Source organism: Macaca nemestrina, chromosome X (assembly GCF_043159975.1).
Source record: "Macaca nemestrina isolate mMacNem1 chromosome X, mMacNem.hap1, whole genome shotgun sequence".
Taxonomy (NCBI): domain Eukaryota; kingdom Metazoa; phylum Chordata; class Mammalia; order Primates; family Cercopithecidae; genus Macaca; species Macaca nemestrina.
In genome coordinates, this window is record NC_092145.1 from 2,984,184 (window position 1) to 3,007,073 (window position 22,890).

Genomic DNA, 22,890 nt, shown 5'->3' on the forward strand with positions numbered 1-22,890 from the left:
TGGGAGGACTGCTTGAGCCCAAGAGTTCAAGGCTGCAGTGCTCTATGACTGGGCCTGTGATTAGCCAGTGCACTCTGGGCTGGGCAACAGAGACACACTCAGACTGTCTCTACAACGACAACAACAAAAAACAATGCAGGCAGGCACAGCAATGTACCTGAAAGAGAATGTGGAAGCATGTAAGGAGTTGAACAAGCAACAGAGACTGAATTAGTCATTTCAGCTTTCAGCTTTTGCTCTAAGCTTACTGTTAGTATGAAATGTACATGTAAAGTCTCACCTGTGTGTTAACAACTTCTGCTTTTCTTCCAGGATATTTTGAAGATGCAGTATCTTGCACAAAGTCTAGAGGCTTCACTCTAGTATTGGTCTGCATCACATCTAACAAATGCGTTGTAGCTTCCTACAGCTTCCTTGATTATGTATAAGGACACTGGAATGAAATGTATAACCCAGAAGAGGGGGCAAGGGAGGGGGTATATAGAGAGACACAAAAAGACAGAGAGCAAATCAGTATAATATGAAGCTGCCTGCTTCAAGAAATCCAAATCCAATTCCATGAAGGAAGAAATATCTGTTTTTACTGCCTTTGTTGTCATGGAAGTAGTAGGGTGCGCTCTCTGCCTAGCAGGAGGAGTCACAGGCTCAGAGCCAACTCATTCGAAGGATGTTATTTCTTCACTCCACAGGGGAAGGAGTGACTGGCTGGGGAATGTGTCGAGAGAGCCCAGCCTCCAGTGTCCCTCACTTGACCCTCCGCAGGTGGCGAAAGCTCTGCACGGTCCTCTCCACAGCATCATCCATGGTCACTAGTGGCTGGTAGCCCATGGCCTTTTTGGCCCTCTCGCAGCTGTAGTAGTGGAATGTGCCAGCCAGTGCGACCCGCATGGGTGTGAAGGTGGGCTGCAGTTGGATGACAGGACTGACCACCATCACCAGCAGGGACAGCAGGAGGGCCAGGTAGTAGGCCACCCAGTACGGGATGTGATACTTGGGGGCCTCATAATTGAGGCCTGTCAGGATGCGAGACAGGAATGTCCAGAAAGGGATGGGCTCATCATTGGTGATGTGAAATGCCTGGCGGGAGAACAAGAACAAGAAGTTAGAAACACCACCCCCACCTGCCCAAAGTTGAGGCATCTATTAAGCCCATGCAGATTGCATCCTCACTGCCTAACTGCTGCAGCGTTCCATGTGGCCTGCCCTCAATTGCACAACTGCTAAGGCGTAGAAAGGGCAGATGATGAAAGTTTTATCTATGAGCCATGATTTTAAGTGAAGCATAGATTGCACTTGGAAAGGCACATTTGTTAATTCGATAAGTGTTAATCATCATAAAACTCATCTACATATCTTTGGATGCAATGAATTGCTCATATTACATTTCTTGACGGAGTTGTGCTTGTTTTAAATCAAAAGCCACACCCGGGCCAGGCATGGTGGCTCACGCCTGTAATCCCAGCACTTTGGGAGGCAGAGGCGGGCAGATCAGCTGAGGTCAGGAGTTTGAGACCAGCCTGGCCAACATGGTGAAACCCCATCTCCACTAAAAGTACAAAAAGTTAGCTGAGCATGGTGGCACAGGCCTGTAGTCCCAGCTACTCAGGAGGCTCAGGCACGAGAATCGCTTGAATCAGTAAGGCGAAGGTTGCAGTGAGCTGAGATCGCGCCACTGCACTCCAACCTGGGTGATAGAGTGAGATTGTCTCAAAAAAAAAAAAAAAAAAAAAAAAAAAAGCCACACCCACCCTACTCCCAACTTCTTTGAAAGTTATCAGTGGGAAAACGGTAGAGGTTCAGGAGAATAAAAGAGGACCAAAGAGCAAGGGAGGGAGAGACCTGAGGAATGAGTGGGAGAAAGGGTGAGGAGCAAGCACCCTGCCCAATCTACATGGGCTCCCAGGAGCCATGCCAACAGGTGGGCAGCCAGGTCGGGGAGCCACAGAGGACTGTGTCCTGAATGTCTGTACAATCCCAGCTCATCAGCTCCCCAATTTTGGCTGCCCAAGTGATGTGATGCTGCAGTGACACCACATGCTCTATCAGAGGGGCTTGACCTTGGCACAGGGGGTCCTAATACAGATCCTCCACAATACAGGATCACAGGAGCAACTTGCCAGCAAATCCAGTGGCAAGGAGAAGAAACCCACAGAAAGGCACCCGTGCAGAGACGGGTGTGGCAGGCCTTACCTTCCCACCCAGTGTCAAGTCTCGGGAGAGTTGCTCTGCAGCCAGGATGTGTCCATGGACCACGTTCTCCACAAAGGTGAAGTCCACCAAGTTCTTCCCATTTCTGCAGGTGCACAAGGGATGATGGAATACGTACTGGGAGCCCCTGCACGAAGGCCAGGGCTGCTCCCAAGTCTCAGCATTTGAGAGACTGTGACCTGCAGAATGGCTGCCACCTCACTTGGCAAGGCCAGTCCAGGCACTCATGGATGCCTGTACTGGTTAAAGATGTACACTGGGCCAGGACTCCTGGGTCTTCAGGGTTAGTGGAATCTGAAAGCTGGGGGACCTGCCCACCCATTCCAGCATGGCCAACACTGGTGCTATCTCTCCTGTCCCGATTTGGGTCGCAGTTTTTCAGCCCCTTCCCAGGAGACATGGGGCCAACGCCTTGCTCTGGTCTCCCATTTACTGACCAGTCTCCTTGTAATCCTTCAAGGTGACAAGTCAGGGTAGCAGTGAGGCTGAGTGAGAAACAGGAAGGCAAGGCAGAGGGAAAAAGGAGGAAAGAGAGGAGAGAAGGAGGAAATGAAGGAAGAGAAGGCCTACTCGGGAGAGAGCCACACTGTTGTCCCCTGTGGAGGCCCCTCCACCTACGCTTTCCCCAAGGAGAAATGTAATGCCCCCCCACCTGCCTTCCGAGATGCAAGGAGAGTCAAGCCCTGGCCCTTGACCCTGGGCCCATTGTTTCCCCTCTGAGCCTCGGTTTCTTCAATTTCCAGACAGGGTCACAAATACCTTCCCAGCCTACCTGAGAGGGTACATTGGATTGAACAGTATCCTCTCAAAGCTTCTGTCCACTTGGACCTTGTGAATGTGACCTTATTTGGAAATAAGGGCTCGGCAGATGCAATTAGTTAAGCTGAGCTCATACTGGAGTAGGGTGGGCTTTAAATCCAGGGAATGATGTCCTTATAAGAAGGAAATTTGGACACAGAAAGCAAGGAAGACAGCCATGTGAAAGGGAGGCAGAGGCAGGAGTGATGCCTCTCCAAGTACAGAATTCTAAGGATGGCCAGAAGCCAGCAGAAGCTAGGGCAGAGGCCTGGAACAGATGTTCCCTGTGAACCTCCAGAAGGCACTAGCCCTGCCAACATCTTAACTGTGGACTTCTGGCCTCCCAAACTGTGACAGAATCCATTTGTTGTTTTAAGCACTCACTTTGTGGCAAGTTGTTATGGCAACTACAAGAAATGAATACAGAGGACAGAAGACAAGGTCACTGCTATGGCCTGAATCTTTGTATCCCCGCAATATTCATTCATATGTTGAAACTTCATCTCCAATGCAATGGTACTGTGAAGAGGGACCTTTAGGGGGTGATTAGGTCATGGGGGCTCTGCCCTCAGGAATGGGATTAGTGTTCCCATAAAAGAGGCCCAAGGGAGCCTGTTTCCCCTCCCACCATGTGATGACATGGTGAAAAGGTGCCACTCATGAGGAACAGGGCCTCACCGGACACCCAATCTGGGAACGCCTTGATCTTGGACTTCCCAGCCTTCAACCTGTCTGTTGTTTGTTACCCAGTATTAGGTATTTTGTTACAGCAGCCTGCATGGACCAAGACAGTCACATAAGAAAAGAGCTACAATGCCACTTGGCTCCTGCCAAGTGCTCTCTGAACGCGAGCACAGACCAGGAAGGACTAGGGAAGAGCCGCTGTGGGCTGACTCACCCAATCACGAACTTCATCTTGCCGTTTCTGGCTGTCTCGATTAGGGTGGGTACCAACTGTGGGTCCCTTGGGCCGAAAATGCCATGAGGGCGGATGGCTGTGGTTAAGAAATTCTTCTCAGGATCGTTGGCGCCCAGGACTGCCTGAAGGAGAGTGGGAGAAGGAGCACATTCATTGCAAATTCCTAGGCTCAAGCCAAGAGAGTGCCTCACCGGGTGAGAAGCACCACTCGTGGGGGACAGACAGATGACACACTCTGCTGGCATGTGGCCACCGAGCAGTGGTCTGCCTTGAGCTGACACCCTACATCAGTGGCTGGTATAATTCTGGGCTACCTCTCCACCCCACCCACCCTCACACCAAAATCTGAAAATGCAGGACAGACAGCCGGGCAAAAACCGGTAAGATCAAATCAGAAGGCCCCGGTTTGGGTTCAAAGGCTAAAATCCATCAACACTGCCAGAAGACATGCCTCGGCAGCATTTTGTGGAAAAGATCTGAAGGTTCTGGCGAACAAGTTAGCCATGAGCCTCCAGTGCCTTGAACTGCACGTGCCGCCCACGTTTCCACCAGGCCAGGTCTGTTCCGGGCAATTCTGAGTACCACCTCCGAGGGGAGGGCTCTGAGAAACCCAAGTGGGCCCAGAAGAAGGTCAGAGAAGGTGAAGGGTCTGAAGACCATGCCTGGAGAGAAACAGGCCAGCAGCTGGGGGGCAAAGGAGGCCGAGACATGTAAAGTCCTCAGAGCAGTGCCCGGTCCAGAGCCAGGTGCTCCTGTTGCCACTGTGAGGAAAGGGTGTCTTCTGTGTGACTTCATGGACAAACTAGAACTCAAGAGCCTAAAGTACAGAGAAATGGGTTTTGCCTCAAAAGTAACAAAACTTCCCGAAGGATTTGTTTTATTGCGGGTGAAAGTGGTGATCATAAAGGTACCTACCCTGATGGGGCTGCATGCGAATTACATAAGATGGCCTACGTCAGTTGTTTCAGTGCATGTCTGTATGCTTGGTAAGTATGGTTCCTGCTGTCATGTCACCTCAAATTTCTACTCTATGGTAGCAAAGTGCTGGTCTATGTTTTGGCCCCAGTGATCTTAAGCTACTCAACAATGGAAAAGCTGCCTCGTTTCAACAGATTCCCAGAGCTGGCCCTCCTCTTCCCGCCAGGCCTCTGGTCTCCACAGTGATGGAGGAAATGACTAAGCCCTCAAATGGCCTCCACCAAGGCTCATCTCTACTACTAAAGGGAGGAGAGGTGGAGGAGTCCTAGCTCCCCATCACATTTGGTTTATGATCAGCAGGAAGGCTATAAAGCCAACAGTGGGTGTCAACCTTGGCTGAAAGGAGGCTCCAGGTGAGTTACTGCTAGAGTCATCTGAAGGCTTTGCTTATTTCCAGTTGAGAACCCCAAAGTTGATATAAGCGAGACACTGAAGGTCTGGGCCAAGGCCATCATTTGAAGCTCTTGAGCCTAGGTGGGCTCAGCTCTGGTGGCAGTCAGTATCCGGCATGTTGGGTTGAGAATGCACAGGGTCTCCATGGTGACTGAAACTGCCTGCAAGGCGCAGGGAGGCTTTAGTACTCCTCGGGCCAAGTTCGAGCACATGGGTGCTCCAAGGAGCGAGATAGCATAGTCTGGAGCCAGGACTGTGGCTTGCCAAAGGTCAAGCCTCCACCCCTGGTCTGGGTGGCCCTTGTGTCTCCCTGTGAACCAGTTCTGCCAGGACTTTCTGAGCTGAAGCAACAGCAAACAGGCTGGGCACAGTGGCTCATGCCTGTAATCCCAGCACTTTGAGAGGCCAAGGTGGGCAGATCATGAGGTCAGGAGTTCGAGACCATTTGACCAACATGGTGAAACCCTGTCTCTACTAAAAATACAAAAATTAGCTGAGCGTGGTGGCACATGCCTGTAATCCCGGCTCCTCGGGAGGCTGAGGCAGAAGAATTGCTTGAACTTGGGATGTGGAGGTTGCAGTGAGCCAAGATCATGCCACTGCACCCCAGCCTGGGCGACAGAGTGAGACTCCATCTCAAAAAATATATATATATATATATACAGCAAACAGCCGGGAGGCAGCTGGCTCTCAGGTAGCCAGGTCAGTGTTCAGCTCCAGTTCAGTATGTACTGGCTTTGAAAGAAATCCTCAGTGGATGTGATGCACACACACCTGGGAGGGGTATACTCACAGCTACCCAGTTAAGGTGAGCTATCCCAGTCTCTCTGTGCACCACAGTCCTCATCTGTAATCTGCAGCTTAGGATGGCCTCAGGGTGACAATCCCCATCTGTAGCTAGCAGTTGTCAGGGGCCCCACAGCCCCGGCAGCCTGAAGGCTTGGTAACGACTGCGGCTGAATCCAACCACACTAAAATCAGGTGCCCTTTGATGAAGCTGTTTTGCCAAGTGGAAAAGTACTTTTCCTTAAAATAAAGCAAGATCCTTCCGTTGTTTGTTTTTCTAAGTCAGGGAGGGGGCGAGAGTGCCACTAGGAAGGTGCCTCCAGCCTGATTCCTGTCTGCACACTTGCAACTGCTGTACATTCCCATAGCAAGGGAGGAAGCTCCCATGGCATTGAGGGTGGAGTGCAGGCTCTGGAGACAGACTGCCTGGAGTCAGCCACCTCCTAGCTGCACAGCTTTAGAAAGGTTCTGAGTCTCTCTGTGCACCACAGTCCTCATCTGTAATCTGGTGATGATGGGATAACTGTGACCTTTAAACAAGGAAAATATTCCTGGAAAACACTCAGAACACAGTGTTTTCTGTTCTCATAGTATTTTTTTTTTTTTTTGGAGACAAGAGTCTCTCTCTCTGTCCCCCAGGCTAGAGTGCAATGGCACAATTTCGGCTCACTGCAACCTCTGCCTCCCAGGTTCAAGCGATTCTCATACCTCAGCCTCCCACGTGGCTGGGATTACAGGCGCCTGCCACCATGCTGGGCTAATTTTTGTATTTTTAGTAGAGATGGGGTTTTGCCATGTTGGCCAGGCTGGTCTCGAACTCCTGACCTCAGGTGATCCGCCCACCTCAGCCTCTCAAAGTGCTGGGATTATAGGCTTGAGCCACGATGCCCGGCCTCTCACAGTATTTTTAAATTTAATTTCATCCATAAATTTTACATCTCAAGTCAGGTACGTAGGCCTCAGAATATGAACTTCATAAGTTCATAAACATTTTTCTTAGGATTCTAAACCCTTCAGTCTGCTCGCTCAACCAGTTCCAAGGTACATACCTTCTCCTGTAAGATCTTAGTCTCTGTGTAGTAGTCAATGGGTTTCATGGCATAGGGAAGGTCTTCAGTTCCATTCTTGATATCGACGCCCTCAAAGATGACACTGGCACTGCTGGTTAAAATGAGTTTCTGACAGAGGAAGGTTAGAAAAAATAAAAGTCACAAATTATCATGATTCAAACAGTGCGATGATCCTGTATGAAAGAGAATCAAGGGGCATCCCTTCGCTGCCCTTGCATTCGAGGCACTGCAGAAATTATTTGCTGCAATGCCTTTGCTTTTCAGGCCTTCTTAAAATAATCCAAAGATCACCATCTTCTGCAGCTATGTGGATTCCAGACACACTATGGTATTACATTCTAACCAAGAATCAAGAGATCTTGGTTCCAAAACAAGGGATAACACATTTTTTTTCTATCCCATCACACCTGAGAGATAGAACAGACTTTCATTCATGGTACCTCACTATGACAGTGATTCTCTGTAAGTGAAGGGCAGCCCGCAAACTTCTAGGAAGATGTCTCTTTGAAAAAGATCACTGGCTATTCTGATAGTGACCTGGCCATGTGAACACACATAGGAATACACACACCACACGACCTCTTAAGAAATGCTATTCTAAAGGAAGATGCTCTCTTATGTGGGTCCCCAGCATCCAGCCTGCTGGTTAAGAACAGTTCATCCAACACCGGACACCATTAGCATGAATCATATCGTTCCCACTCTTATTCAACATTGTATGGGAAGCTCTAGCCAGAGTGGTAGAGTAAGATAAACAAGAATATATAATGATTTGAAAAGAAACTGAACTTCCATCACTTGCAGATGAGAGAAAAATCTACACAGAAAACAGGCAAATATGTAGAAAATATTAGAGTTCGGCAAAGTTGCTGAATTAAAAATCAATATACAAAAATTAACTAGTCTTATATATTAGCAGTAATTGGAAATGTAATATAAAGTTATTAAATAACAAAAAATGAAGTACATACAAATAAATTTAACGAGATATGCAAAATCTTTACAAAGTAAAGTATAAAACTCTATTGAAGACATTAAAGAGCAAGATAAACAGAAAAATATCCCATATTTATGGACAGCAACACTCGATATGGGAAAGATGTCAATTCTCTCCAAAATTACCTACAAGTTCAATGCAATTACAATAGCAGTCTCAGCTGGCTTTAGCAAGGAACTGGTTAAGCCAAATATATGTAGAAGAACAAAGGGCTCAGAATAGCCAAGTAAAGTTTGAAGAAATTGGTTGGGGGGGTGATTTATCTACTGTACACTGAGACTTATCCTAAAAAGGCAGAGCCTCTCTGCATGGGCAGACAGGGAGATCAATGGGGCAGAGGGGAGAGCCTGGGAACAGGCCCATGTAAGACACAAACACCTAAGACATGCTGCAGATGGTGTGCAGCAATGCAGAAAGACGGATTATGCAATAAATGGCACTGAACTGGTTATACACATGGAAAAAAGTTAGATCTCTATCTCACACCATATGCAAACATAAATTCCTGGTGGATTAAAGACTTAAATGTGGAAAGCAACACTTAAAACCTTTGAGAAAAAAGTACATTAAATAATCTTTTGATCTCAGTGTTGGAAAATGTTCCTTCAGTACAACACAGCAATCGCTTTCTGCACTCTTACATACTAAGCCACTCTGCCCCTTCAGTAAATGAACCAGTTACATATGCCAAGATGAATAAAGAAAAACATAACATTGGAGAAAAAAGCAAGTTGCAGGAGGATCTGTTCAATAAGATATCATTTTATAAAATCTTATAACATGCAATCCAATACCTTATATTGGTTACACATGGAGCAAATGGAAATAAATCCAAATTCAGAATTGCTACCCATGGCTAAAAGAGGAGAGCAATGGCAACGAGGATGGGCACACATTACACACACCAGTAATGTTGTTACTTAAATACTGTGGTGAGTGGAGAGGTGCTGTTTTATTCTCAAATCCTGTTTATTTTATTTATTTATTTTTAAGAGACAAGGTCTTGCTCTGTTGCCTAGGCTGGGGTGTAGTGTTGGGATCATAGCTCACTGCAGCCTGAAAATCCTGGGCTCAAGTGATCCTCCTGCCTCAGCGTCCCGAAACAGTTGAGGCTACAGGTGCATACCACCACACCTGGCTTTTAAAATTTTTTGGAGAGGTGGGGCATTGCTATGTTGCTCAGGCTGGTCTTGAACTCCTGCGCTCAAGTGATCTTCCTGCCTTGGCCTCCCAAAGCGCTGAGATTACATGTGTGAGCTGCCACACCTGGGGCGCAAATCTTTTTGTATGCCAGGAACCTTCCATTTAACAAAGAGCAGCAGGGCCCCTCCCAGGGCTCCAGTTACATCAGCATGACAGAGTGCAGAGTCTGGGACTTGGAGAATCCGCTTTGACCCCACCTCTCCCATTTACTGGCAAAGAGACATCGGTTAGCCCCTGGTTAGCCCCTGGTTACCTACGGAGGAGCTAATTAGGTGATAACTGCAGCAGGGCAAAGCATCTTGTCAACTGCTAGGGGTCAGTTATAACTGATCTTTTCCAGGGTTCAAGCCCAGAAGAGCTCCAACCCTGCTGGGCTGGTTGAGGATGCTGGGGATGCTGGGGACCAGCCAACAGTGCCAGGAGAGGTTGCTGGGAGAGGAACCCCCTGGCTTGCTTCAATCTTTTCTCTTAATTTATGCAGTACCTGTGGCATGCGTCCCTGTGAGGGACAGGATGCTGAGCTGACAGGGAACTCTTTTAGCCAGTGGCTGGAGTCCTATAAAGACAATTCTAAGAACCAGGATTGGTAACAATGCAGCAAGCTTCAACGGGTAGAAATTTGTATCCCCTCAGGCCTGAGTTATAACAGATTTCATTGGCTAAGGGTAAACACAGTTTGCTTTTCTTTTAAAATATAAGTAAGGTCTGGAAAACAATGTGGTGGTTCCTCAAAAGGTTAAACATAGAACTAGTATATGATCTAGCAACCCTACTTCTGGGTATATGCTCAAAAGAATTGAAAACAGGGACTTGAACAGATATTTGTACACTTGTGATCACAGCACTAATGTTTACAATTGCCAAAAGGTGAAGACAACACAGACGTCCATTGATGGCTGAATGAATAAACAAAATGTGGTCCATCCATACAATGAAATATTATTCTGCCTTAAAAAGGAAGGACATTCCAGGCCGGGCGCGGTGGCTCAAGCCTGTAATCCCAGCACTTTGGGAGGCCGAGACGGGCGGATCACGAGGTCAGGAGATCGAGACCATCCTGGCGAACACGGTGAAACCCCGTCTCTACTAAAAAAATACAAAAAACTAGCCGGGCGAGGTGGCGGGCGCCTGTAGTCCCAGCTACACAGGAGGCTGAGGCAGGAGCATGGCGTAAACCCGGGAGGCGGAGCTTGCAGTGAGCTGAGATCCGGCCACTGCGCTCCAGCCCCGGCGACAGAGCGAGACTCCGTCTCAAAAAAAAAAAAAAAAAAAAGGAAGGACATTCCAACACATGCTACAACATGGATGACCCCTGAGGACATCATGCTCGGTGAAATAAGCCAGACACAAAAGGACAAATACTATGAGTCCACTTCTGTGAGGTCCCTATAGTTGTCAAACCCACAGAGACAGAAAGTAGAAGGGTGGTTGCCAGGGGCTGGGTGGGGAAGGGAGATTGGGGAGTTGCTGTTTAATGGGTATAGAGTTTTTATTAGGGAAGAACAAAAAGGTTTAGAGATGGATGGTGGTAATGGCTGTACAACATTGTGAGTATGCTTAATGCCATTGAACTCTGCACTTAAAAATGGTTAGGATGGTAAATTGTATGTGATATATATTTTATCACAATAAAAATATAAGCAATGTCTAAGTTCTGCAGCTCTTTAACTGAAGGCTAATAGCCTTGAGGTCCTCAGATGTTCTATTTGTGTGCAGTTAGAATATTACATCTCAAATCGGCCTTGGCAAGCAGACCTTCATGATCCCCAGTGACTCCAAGGTAATTTCTAAGATCTTCCCAACACTTGAAGAAGCAACCCAGCCTAGGCCCAGGGAGACTGCAATAACTACGACCTTACACCCTTAGAAAGGGCTATCACACGCTCCTGACAGCACTCACTCGTTTTCCCCTTACCTGAACCCCAGCCTCTTTGCAAGTTTCAATGACATTCTTGGTGCCAAAGTAATTCACTCTATAAAAGAGTTCCTTGTTGTTACTGGATGCTGGGGGTGATGCACAGTGGAAAACTGTGTTTACACCTTTCAGAGCTGGGTACAGATCCTGGAAAAGCAAACAAAGACAAAATAATCATTCCTGCTTGGACAGATCAATGGCATTCCCACGTTTTCACTCTCCAACCTGTGGCTTGTAGGTTCCTTGTCTCATAATTCTATAATCAATATGGAAATACATTCTCATAAAAGAATCAATGATACTGAAGTACATGGGATGGAAACCAAGTTGTCCCTTTAATCACCTTCTCCCTACTAACTAGACCCCAATCAAAAGGGGTTTGGGGCATGAGAAGCCTGTGGGATCCACACAGAGGCAACACCCTTTTGGGTGGTTCAGGGCAGGCACCTAGTGGGTAAAACTCCCCAGGAAGGTGAACTCAGATAGAAATTATGAATCATATGAAAAAGTTCCACACCATTAAAGACAGTAAATAGCCAATAAACAGGCATATTCCTTCCTGTGAAACTAGACACGATACGGCAACCTGAAAGGGATTTTTAAAACAGGTCTGTTTGATTTACTGCTAAAAGGAACAAGAGCTCCTGAGAGAAATGGCTGATTGCAGATCTGGGACAGGAAATACACAAGATGAACCAGGCACACCTTGTACCAGAGAGTGAGGATGCCAGCTAGCTAATACTACTGGGGTCATGTTAAAAGCACTCAAGTGCCAACCTGAAGAGGTTCCCACTGGGCAAAAAATGGACAGCTTGACCACAAGTAAGAATAAAAATTCTTTCTGAAACTGGTAAATAAAGGGAAAGAACCAAATATTTATTCTGCATAAGGTATAAAGATTAGAGCTACTAAATGAAGACTAATAGCATGTCACCATTTTGTCAAACCTTAATTAATAGGATCTAAGTATGATTCATGCTTGTCACCAAAAGACAATTATGACATGTGCCAATTAATATTTTGCCACAATTCCCTCTCTCTACATACACACAATCATATATTTTTCTTGAAATGAGTCAAATAAGTTGCAGGCATCATGCTGCCTCTAAACGCTTCACCAGGTGTCTCCTAAGAACAAAAGCATTCTCCTAAATAACCATAAAACAATGATCACACTCAAGAAACTTAACATGATATGATATTCTTATCCAATAATTAGTCTGTATTCAAATTCCCCCAATTGTCCCAACAATCTCTTTTATAGCCTTTTGGGGTCCAGGATCCAATTGTGCATGACATGTAGTATTTAGTCCTCACGTCTCTTCCATCTCTTTTAATCTGAAACAAATTCCCATCTTTTCTGTCTTATTTTAATGCTGCCATTTTTCAAGGGTTCGGGTTGGTTATTTTATAGACTGTCCTTCAGTTTGGATTAGTCTGTTTCCTCAAGATTAGATTCAGGTTTAATGGTTTTGGTAAGAATACCACATCAGAGGTGGTGTGTCCTTCTCAGGGAATTACCTCAGGAGGTGGAAGTTTGTCCCACTCTTGGTGATATTAAGTTGGAGCATGTGGTGATGACGATGGCTGACAGATTCCAGCCATCGAAAAGGTATCTTTTCCCTTGCATTGATAAGTAATCTGCAGCATGTTAATTCTACCAATTAACCTCATTATTTATTGATAGTCTCTGCCTGGAACAATAATCAATATACTGAGTATAAAATGGTGACATTCTGGCCGGGCGCGGTGGCTCAAGCCTGTAATCCCAGCACTTTGGGAGGCCGAGACGGGCGGATCACGAGGTCAGGAGATCGAGACCATCCTGGCTAACACGGTGAAACCCCGTCTCTACTAAAAAAAATACAAAAAACAAAAAACAAACAAACAAACAAAAAACTAGCCGGGCATGGTGGTGGGTGCCTGTAGTCCCAGCTACTCAGGAGGCTGAGGCAGGAGAATGGCGTAAACCCGGGAGGCGGAGCTTGCAGTGAGCTGAGATCTTGCCACTGCACTCCAGCCTAGGCGACAGAGTGAGACTCAGTCTCAAAAAAAAAAAAAAAAAAAAAAAAAAAAAAGGTGACATTCTAAGTCTAGCCGTCCAGCCTTTTAATTCATGGCCTTTATAGTTATTAGTTGGCATTCCTCTGTAGAGCTTCCCCTTCTCCCTGATCCCAATTGTTCTTTTCAGTATTTCTATAGACCCATGGATTCTTTTTTATTTTATTTTTTTTGAGACATTGTCTTGCTCTGTCGGCAAGACTGGAGTGCACTGGCACGACCTAGGCTCACTGCAACCTCCGCCTCCCAGGCTCAAGCAATTCTCCTGCCTCAGTCTCACAAGTAGGTGGGATTACAGGCGTATGCCACCACGCCCGGTTTTTTTTGTATTTTAGTAGAGATGGGGTTTCACCGTGTTGGCCAGGCTGGTCTCGAACTTCTGACCTCAGGTGATCTGCCCGCCTCGGCCTCCCAAAGTGCTGGGATTGCAGGCGTGAGCCCTGCACCCGGCCCATGGATTCTTTTTGAAATCAAAATGCATTGTCATCCACTACTGTTATGTTTTGTGAGGCTCAAACGCTCAAAATGTCCCAAATTTGGCCAGTGGAAGCCCTTCAAGTTGGCACTTATATCTTCTTGACATGTCCTCATTCATTTTGTGCTAAGAAAATGTCCCAGACTCATTTTGTACTGCCCTTGCCCTAGGGTCCTAGAATGAGAAATTTTCCCAAGAAGCCCTAGTTCCTTTTATGGGAAATGGTATACAGAAACCCAAATCTGAGCACCAGGCATGCTTATTACTATTGGAGTATCAGAAGTAATAATACCCCAGAGGGAAAAACTGAACCAGAGTCCGATCAAATCTTTAGCCCAGTAGAAACATAATAAAATCACAGTGACTTTAAAGTTTGGAGTAAGTAAAAAGAAAAAGGTGAAATTAACTTTAATGAGATAGTTACATTCCTTTTTTCGGTACATGGTTTTTGAAATCTGGTGTGGACTTTACACTTACAGTGCCTCTCAATTCTGACTCGCCACATTTTAAGTGCCCAGCAGTTGCATGTGGCTAATGGCTGCCTTAATGGACAGCGCCATCCCAGATCTACCAGTATACAGAAAATACTGGAGGACAGAAGGGCATGTTAAATGCAATGGGGATGTAATCAGCAAAACCCAGACTGTGGGAAATACTACAGCACCATAAACATGGTTTCTACTAAACATCAGTTATTCAATAAATAGACTGAAGTTTAAAAAGATGAAGGGAATTGTAAATTAAAAGAGAGCTATATATTTCAATCAAATCCATAGTACTGACCTTGCTTGGTTCCTTATTTGGAAAAACAATAATATAAAAACATTTATAAGACATTCAGGGATATCTGAATACTGGCTAGATACTAAGGAACTACTGTCAATGTTTTAAAAAATAATCCTTATCTTTTAGGGACAAATACTGAAATATTTACAGATAAAATGATATGATGTCTAGGACTGACTTCAACATAATCTGAGGGGGAATACAGGTGAAACATGATTGGCCATGAGCAGATGAGGAGAGGAGGAAATCTCCAATGAAATAATACAAAAAGAGAAAGAGAAGGAATGCAAGAAAGAGAGGATAAGAGACAGATAATACAATGAAAGACCACCATATGTCCAGCACGGCTTCCAGAAAGAGAGAAAAGAGAGAAGAGGGGTACAGTTAATCTTTGAAGAATTTTCCAGAAATGAGGAAAGACATTCATCTTCAGACTGCAAAGGCCTACCAGGTGTTGAGTAAGATTTGAAATCAAAACTAAAACTCAGGCCCTGATATATTCTCTATAGACAATAAATGATAAAAAATAAAATCCTAAAAGCCATGAGAGGGAAAGCCAGACAACCTACAAAGGAACAACGACCAGCTTGAGAGTAGACTTCCTGTCAGCAACAGAAGATGCACAAGACTGGGGTGACTTTAAAAAGTGTTACGAGCCGGGCATGGTGGCAATGGTGGCTCACGCCTGTAATCCCAGCACTTTGGGAGGCCAAGGCGGGCAGATCACCTGATATGAGGAGTTCAAGACCAGCCTGGCCAACATGGTGAAACCCTGTCTCTACTAAGAATATAAAAATTAGCCGTGAGTGGTGGCGGGGGCCTGTAATCTCAGCTATTTGGGAGGCTGAGGCAGAATTTCTTGAACCCAGGAGGCAGAGTTTGCAGTGAGCCAAGATTGAGCCACTGCACTCTAGCCTGGGCGACAGAGCGAGACTCCGTCTCAAAAAAAAAAAAAAAAAAAAAAGGGGTTATGTAATACATACTGTGTATATAAAACTATACAACTATATATACATAAACTTCATCTATATGTACGTACATCTGTCTCTCTCCACTGACTATAAAAACACATTTTTTTAAAAAAAGAAATGGGGGTCTTGTTATGTTGTCCAGGCTAGTCTTGAACTCCTGGCCTCAAGTGATCCTCCCACCTTGGCCTTCCAAATAGCTGGGGGACTACAAGTGCATACCACCACACCCAGGTGAAAGTACATTTTAAAAGTCCTTCCCAGCCGGGCGCAGTGGCTCATGCCTGTAATCCCAGCACTTTGGGAGGCCCAGGCGGGTGGATCACCTGATATCAGGAGTTCAAGACCAGCCTGGCCAACATGGAGAAACCCTGTCTTTACTAAAAATACAAAAATTAGCTGGGCGTAGTGTTGGGCACCTGTAATCCCAGCTATTAAGGAGGCTGAGGCAGGAGAATCGCTTGAACCTGGGAGGCGGAGGTTACAGTGAGCTTAAATTGTGCCGCAGTCTGGGTAACAGAGCAAGACTCTGTCTAAAAAAACAAAAATAAAATAAAATAAGTCCTTTCCTCCCATGTCTTTCACCCACATCACATCCACCTTGGACTTAGCTTAGATTTCATGCTCCACCTGTACCACCTTTGCCTCGTTCCCCTCTCCCTTTATTAAATTTGTCTAGCAAGCTCCAACCCTGGTTAAATGCAACTTGCCCCTTCTCCATGCTGGCAGTTGAGCAGCTGAGTGTAGCTGGAGAACAACATGGCATGCTGGAGGGTCTCCCTTGAAATGTGTACGCAAGGAAAGCTGGAAATAATATACTAGCAACAACAGCATGGCAGCTGGGGAGCCTTTTGGAGAGAAGTTAAAGCTTGCTAAGGATTCTCATCTCCTTTGAGGGGACAAAGCAGTGATCGAAAAACAAAATTCCTGCTTTCATGGAGCTTACATTCTATGGTAGAGAGGACACATTTCAGAGATCTCCTCTGCTCTGTATCCGCTCATGGTCAATCATGTTTTCATCAGGACAAATAAGCAAATAAACAAGTAAATCTAGAGGATGTCCGTACTGGCAGGTGTTATGCAGAAACTAGAGTACAGTAAGGGAGACCAGCGGGGGCTTGTTCCTTAGCACAGGGTGGTTGGAGATTTACAGGAAGTTAGGGAGCAAGTTCTGTGGTTCAGGAAGCGCATTCCTGACAGAAAGGACACCAAGTGCAAAGGTCCTGAGGCAGAAACTTGGCTGGTGGCCAGTGTGCCTGGGGCAGAGCATGAGGCGGGTGTGGGAGAAAGTGGGCCGGACAGGTAGTAGGGACGTGCGGTGCAGGGCCTCATGGGTGATTACAGAGGCCTTTGTTTGCTCGACACAGGACTGGACGCCACTGGAGGCTTTTGTACAGAGGGGGGTGTGATCTGATTTATCCATTAAGAGTCCCTCTAACATCTAGGTGAGAGAGTGATGGTGGCTTGCACCAGGGTGGCAGCAACGGAAGGGGTGAGAAGTTGCTGGATTGGGGATCTATGCTGAGTGGAGTCAACAAGATTTCCTGATGGATGGGATGAAGGGCATGAGAGAGAAAGGAATCAGGCAGGGATGAATCTAAGCTTTTTGGGTGATGGAACTAGAAAAGCAGAGTAGGCCATTTATGGAGATGGAGAAGACTTAGCAGAAGTAGTTGTGCTGTGGTAGGGGAGAGGCTTGCGTCAGGCAACCAGGAGCTTAATTTTGGATGTAGCAAGCTTGAAGTGTCCATGAGGTATCCAAGCAGGGATGTCCAGCAGGCAGCTAGAGAAATACACACACACACACACACACACACATATACACACACATATATACATATATACACATACATATATACATATATATACATATATACACACATATACACACACACATATATACACATATATACACATACATATATACACACATATGTATACATATACACACACATATACACACATATACACATACATACATACATATATACACATATACACACACACATATACATACACACATACACACACACACACATATACACACACATATATACATATATACACATACATATATACATATATATACATATATACACACATATACACACATATATACACACACATATATACACATATATACACATACATATATACACACATATGTATATACACACACATACACACACATATACACATACATACATACATATATACACATATATACACACACATATACATACACACATACACACACACCTGAGAGAGCTAGGGGTTGGAGATAACAAGCAGGGAGCCCATCAGCTTCCAGACAGTAATTAATCCATGAGATGGGATGGAGTCACTGGGACACCGTCTAAACTTGGAGAAGAAAAGAGAGTAAGTCCTGGAGCCTGCAAAGTTTAGAAATGACAGTGATCAGCAGACAATCAGTGAGGCAGGAGGAGAAATGAGTGAGGTGGCGTCTTAGAAGGCAAGCAAAGAAAGCATCAGATGCTGCTAAAGGGTCAAGTCAGAGGAGGTCTGAGATTCAACTACCGGATACAGCTGCCTCAAGGTCCCTGGAGGCAGTGACTGGGTAGGGAAGAGGAGGTGGCTTCTGGCTGGCACCAGGATGGGTGTTTTGGTGGGGATGAGGCATCTTCGGGAACAGCAGGGGAGGCTGAGTGGAGACATGGATGTGGGCAGGTTTGTGGAGATGGTGGTGCCCGGTGGTACCAAGGGTCTGCTTGAGGCCCATGGCCATGCACAAGGCAAGATTTAACCAGGGTGGGGGTTACAATGTGAAGTACACTGTGGTGGCCGCATTTATTTGCCACCTGGGCCAGGCTCTAGTCCCCGGTGACTCCATTAAACACGAGTGTAGGTGTTTCTATAGAGGTATTTTGTAGCTGTGGTTGACATCTACAACCAGCTGACTTTAATTAAGGAGATTACCCTTGATACTCTGGACAGGCAGTATACACTCAGTTCAAAGACCTTAAAAGTGAAACTGAGGTTTCTGTAAGAAGAAACTCTAGTGTGGGACCACAGCGTTAATTCCTGCCTGACTTTCGGGTCTGCCCTACAAATTTCAGACTTGCCCAGTCAGCCCCCACAATCATGTAAACCAATTCCGTGAATTAAATCTCAATCTCGCTTTCTCCCTCACCCACCCATCTCTCTCCCTGCCCTTCTCCACACACCCCCCTGCTGGTTGTTTCTCTGGAGAAACTTTATGGATACATACAACCAAAAGAGAAAGGGGAAGAGGGTGAAGACTATGCAAGTGAACAAGTGGACCAGGGAACTAAAGGCAGTGAGGCACGAATAGGCTGAGCCATAGTAGGCATGGCTGGATGTCTGCGTGGGGTTAAGGAATCGGGACAGCTGAGGCACTAGAGGGCATGAGCTTGACAGAGAGGAGCTGGAGTAGAACGACAGAGTAGAATGCCTGCAACTGAGATGAAGGAGAGGACATGCTTACTGGTGATTACAGGGGAGTGGAGGGCAACATCACTGGGTGAGAGGAGGCCAAGGATGGGGGAGGCGAGGGCACTGGTAGGGTCATCTACACGAACACTGAATTCACCAATAATAATGCCAAAAAGGAACTGAAACCACTGAGAAATGAAGTGGAGTCACGGGAAGGGGAGCAGGTGGCTGTGGGTGGCCACCATAAGGAAGGAAGGGTGTCGGGGTTTGCATAGTCTGAGGGTATCCTCTTCAAAGCTGGAGAGGCTTAGAGCAGCATGAGGGAGAATGGTTCGGAGGCAGCAATGATGAGCATGGAAGATATCTACCCCATCTCCAGGCCTGGAGGTATGAGCAGCATGGGAGAGAAAACCACCATAACTTGGCAGTGGAAGCAACGGCCTTAATATTTCATCAACAAAAACCATATGGCGAATGACACCAAATCCAAGAATAAGGACCCGGTGACAGGCTGAGGGAAGCCATCCATAATAAGTACAATGGGCACAGGATTGGCATCCCCACTAGATCAACAGGGATGAAAAGGTAACCCCAAAGACAAAGGGGCAAATGACACAGACAAACATTTCACACAGGAGGAAGCCTGAAAGCCGATCACCCAGTGGCAGAGTGGCTGGTTACTTGGTCAGGGAGGACATGTGACTCTGAACATCAGTGAAGTACCACTTCATACTTCTCAGAATGGCAACACCAAAAAGTCAGTTATGCCCAGTGTTGGCAAGGATGTGGAGCAATGGGGCTTCTGCCACCCTGTGGATGTGGAGGTAAAATTGACATAGCAGCTTTGTTGAGCCATTTGGCACCATCTAATAAAATTCAAGATATTCATACCTGTACAACATGGATGAAGCTTGAAAACATTATGCAAAGTGAAAAAAGTTATGCACAAAAGTACAAATATTACATGATTCCGTTTATATGAAATGTCCAGAAGAGGCCAATCCATAGAGATGGGAAGCAGATGAGTGGCTGCCAGGGGTTGGGAGGGTAAGAGAGGGAATGGCTACAAGATTTCATTTTGGGGTAATAAAAATATTCTGGAGTTAGATCGTGGGAGGCGGTTGCACAGCTTTGTGGATGTACTAAAAATCACTGAATTGCACACTTTTAAAATGTGAAATTTGTGGTACATGAATTATATCTCAATTAAAAGAATCAAGACCCTGTGGCCCAGCACTCACACTTGTTTTGCAGTTGGAACAATACAGCCCATGGATGGCTTTTGAAGTCAAGTTTCCGTGGCACACAGCCACATCTATTTGTTCACTTAAGTGCTGACCATAGCTGCTTTTGTGCTACCAGGAGAGAGCTGAGTAGCTGTGATAGAGATGATGGTTATTCATTCTAAGTAGTAAGAATGTGGTGTACTTTCCTATAACTTTGAAAATGTTCACAATGAAACAACTGTTTTTCAAACAAATTGGCTGGCCTCTGAGCAAGGGAAGTATCGTGGTTTCCCTTCGTGGGCTTGTGGGAAATCAGCAAGGCTGCATGGTCCAGTACCTGCCGGCTGCAGAGGTCACCCAGAAAGAATTGCACCTGGGGATTATCAAACCCTTGCTGGATATCAAATACATTGACAGCATATCCTCTTGCCAGCAACTGCTCCACCATGTGCTGCCCCAGGAATCCAGAGCCCCCGATCACTGTGCATTTCTTGGCCTGTTGAAAGAGAGGAAAGGTGGGGAAGACCAGCGTAGTGAGAACTGGAAGCTATACAGAGTCCAGACTTACATATCATGAGCCACTGCAATGGCAGATATACTTGTTTGTTTGGACTCTTCCTGAGCCAACATGGAAGCTTTATATCATCCTGGTGTTCCATCACTAGTGCAACCTTCTCTCCTGGGATCAGTAAGGAGGGAAGAGAGACAGCAAATGACACTGAGATTGACTTTGGTTGGGTTTGATGACGAGATCCATGCTTTGTATTTAGTGAAAGGAAATCAAACCACCTATGACCAAAACTGGACAATCTAAAAAATACCAAAGAAAAAAGAACCCCCCCCAAAAAACAGTGATACCTTCTTGTTCCCGATAGCTGATGCCTGGGCGCTTCTCTAAGGACAAAAACAAAACAAAACAAAAAGGCAGCCATTTGGCAGCAGATAGCTTGCACTGAAAACATCAGAAAGAAGAAAGCAGTCTCCATTCTCACAGGACAAAGTCAGTCCCTTTTCCTCTTTGGCCACAACAGGGCTGGGCTGTGTGGCTCTGGGCTCATTGCCCAACCCCTTCTTGCCTCAGCCTAGAAATCTAAGACCGCCTTGATGGGATCTCCTGGTGGGGCTGCAGTGAGGATGGATGAGCCCAGGGCTCTGCTTTCCCTCCTCGGAACTGCAAGGAAGTTGAAGAAATGGGGAGAGCCGTGGTGTTTATGTCTCAGCCTCCACAACATGCACGATTCCTTGGGTAATTCCAACTCTGGTGACTGGGCATAATGAAAGGACAGAGTAGCACATGCAGGCACTTAAATACCCTCACTCCAGGATGTCAATGCCAAACTATGGCTGCTGCACACCAGACAAGCTGGCTACGGGTGTCTGTAAGGAGGACCTGTGATATCCCTCCTCCCTAGGGTCTTTCTAAAACTGTATCTGGGCCTCCTTAAGATGACAACCTCTGATTTCCTTAGCTCATATACAGTAAATCCAACTTGGGTTTGTAGAAATGAAAGATCTTAAAGAAATTATGTTCTAGATTTAAAAAACAAACAAATCTCCTTACTTATTTCTTAAACATCAACACAACTGAGCTATGACAGAGACTCAAGGGATGCCAGGGCCAGACATCCTCTCCAGATCCACCTCTCTCCCAGTTGGGGTGTCTCATCTGAAATGGCACTCATACCGGATTCCACCAGGCCCACCTGGAGCTGGCACTGTACTTTACCTCCATTTGTCCATGTGCAATCTACTAACAAAATCGGCCTCACCATTCTTCTACCACCCAAAACTAACTTCCCAACCTGTTTTTTTCTAGGTTTTATTCTGATTATTCCTAAACACATGTAATCATACCAGGTTACATGAGTTGCACCTTGACTGAGATGTATATTTCCTCAAGTCATAGGCAAATTAAATACAAAACTCACATCAATCCCTTTTCTAACAATCCCTTTCTTCTTCCCTCCTTGCAAGTCAGCTGTACAGGCAAACTGTAGCTATTTAGAATAATTCTGAGCTGCCTGTTTCCCAACCTGGGTTTCTGCAGTTTACTAAAAGTCTGGCTGAGCCCAAAGACAGTCGGAAGCATCCTGAAGGATTTCAGACTGCCTTGTTTATTTCATTTGGCATCTCTAGTTACAGGTGTTTCAAAAGGTTGCTAATCTTTTCAAAAACAAATAACCTTGCTGTTATGTCCAGTGCGATTTCATTTCACGATTTTAATTGTGACTAATCACTATGCTACTCTTGGACAATGTGACGTGGATTATTTTATGATATTGAAATGTTCTATCAATAACGTTTGGGATGAGTGGGCTAATGGCTGTTCTGTGGAGACCCTTGTAGTGATGGGAATCAAACCGGCCTTTACCCCAGGGAAGTCAAATGTGTGATGGGCTGATGTCTTTAATCACACCTGTAATGCTATGTGATTAGAGGAGATCACATGAAACTTTTCATGACCAGTTTTTACTTCTCACTGCCACAGTGGACAAGAATGAACATGTACTAACAATTAAGTGTAAGACTCAAGACTGGAAACAGCAAGACTCCATAATGGGTTACTGAGGTGAGTTATAAGATCAACCTCTTGGAGACAGTGTTAAGAATAGGGGCTGAGCACAGTGGCTCATGCCTGTAATCCCAATACTTTGGGAGGCCGAGGTAGGTGGATCACCTGAGGTCAGGGGTTT

At 45.8% G+C, this 22,890-nt stretch overlaps 1 protein-coding gene across 7 annotated transcripts in view; it reads right to left on the reverse strand.

Annotated features, from left to right (window-relative positions):
• Window positions 1-559: 559 nt before the first annotated feature.
• LOC105470185 (NAD(P) dependent 3-beta-hydroxysteroid dehydrogenase NSDHL) overlaps window positions 560-22,890 on the reverse strand; it is a 36,076-nt gene continuing 13,745 nt past the window's right edge. For all 7 annotated transcript variants that reach the window (XM_011721942.2, XM_071089040.1, XM_011721943.2 and 4 more), the window contains 6 exons: window positions 20,535-20,693; window positions 11,268-11,414; window positions 7,132-7,260; window positions 3,905-4,047; window positions 2,191-2,293; window positions 560-1,077 (listed from right to left, as the gene is read on the reverse strand). In XM_011721942.2, the coding sequence (XP_011720244.1) occupies window positions 745-1,077; window positions 2,191-2,293; window positions 3,905-4,047; window positions 7,132-7,260; window positions 11,268-11,414; window positions 20,535-20,693 (1,014 nt within the window). In that variant the 3' untranslated portion in view covers window positions 560-744. The remainder of the gene's footprint in view (window positions 1,078-2,190; window positions 2,294-3,904; window positions 4,048-7,131; window positions 7,261-11,267; window positions 11,415-20,534; window positions 20,694-22,890) is intronic.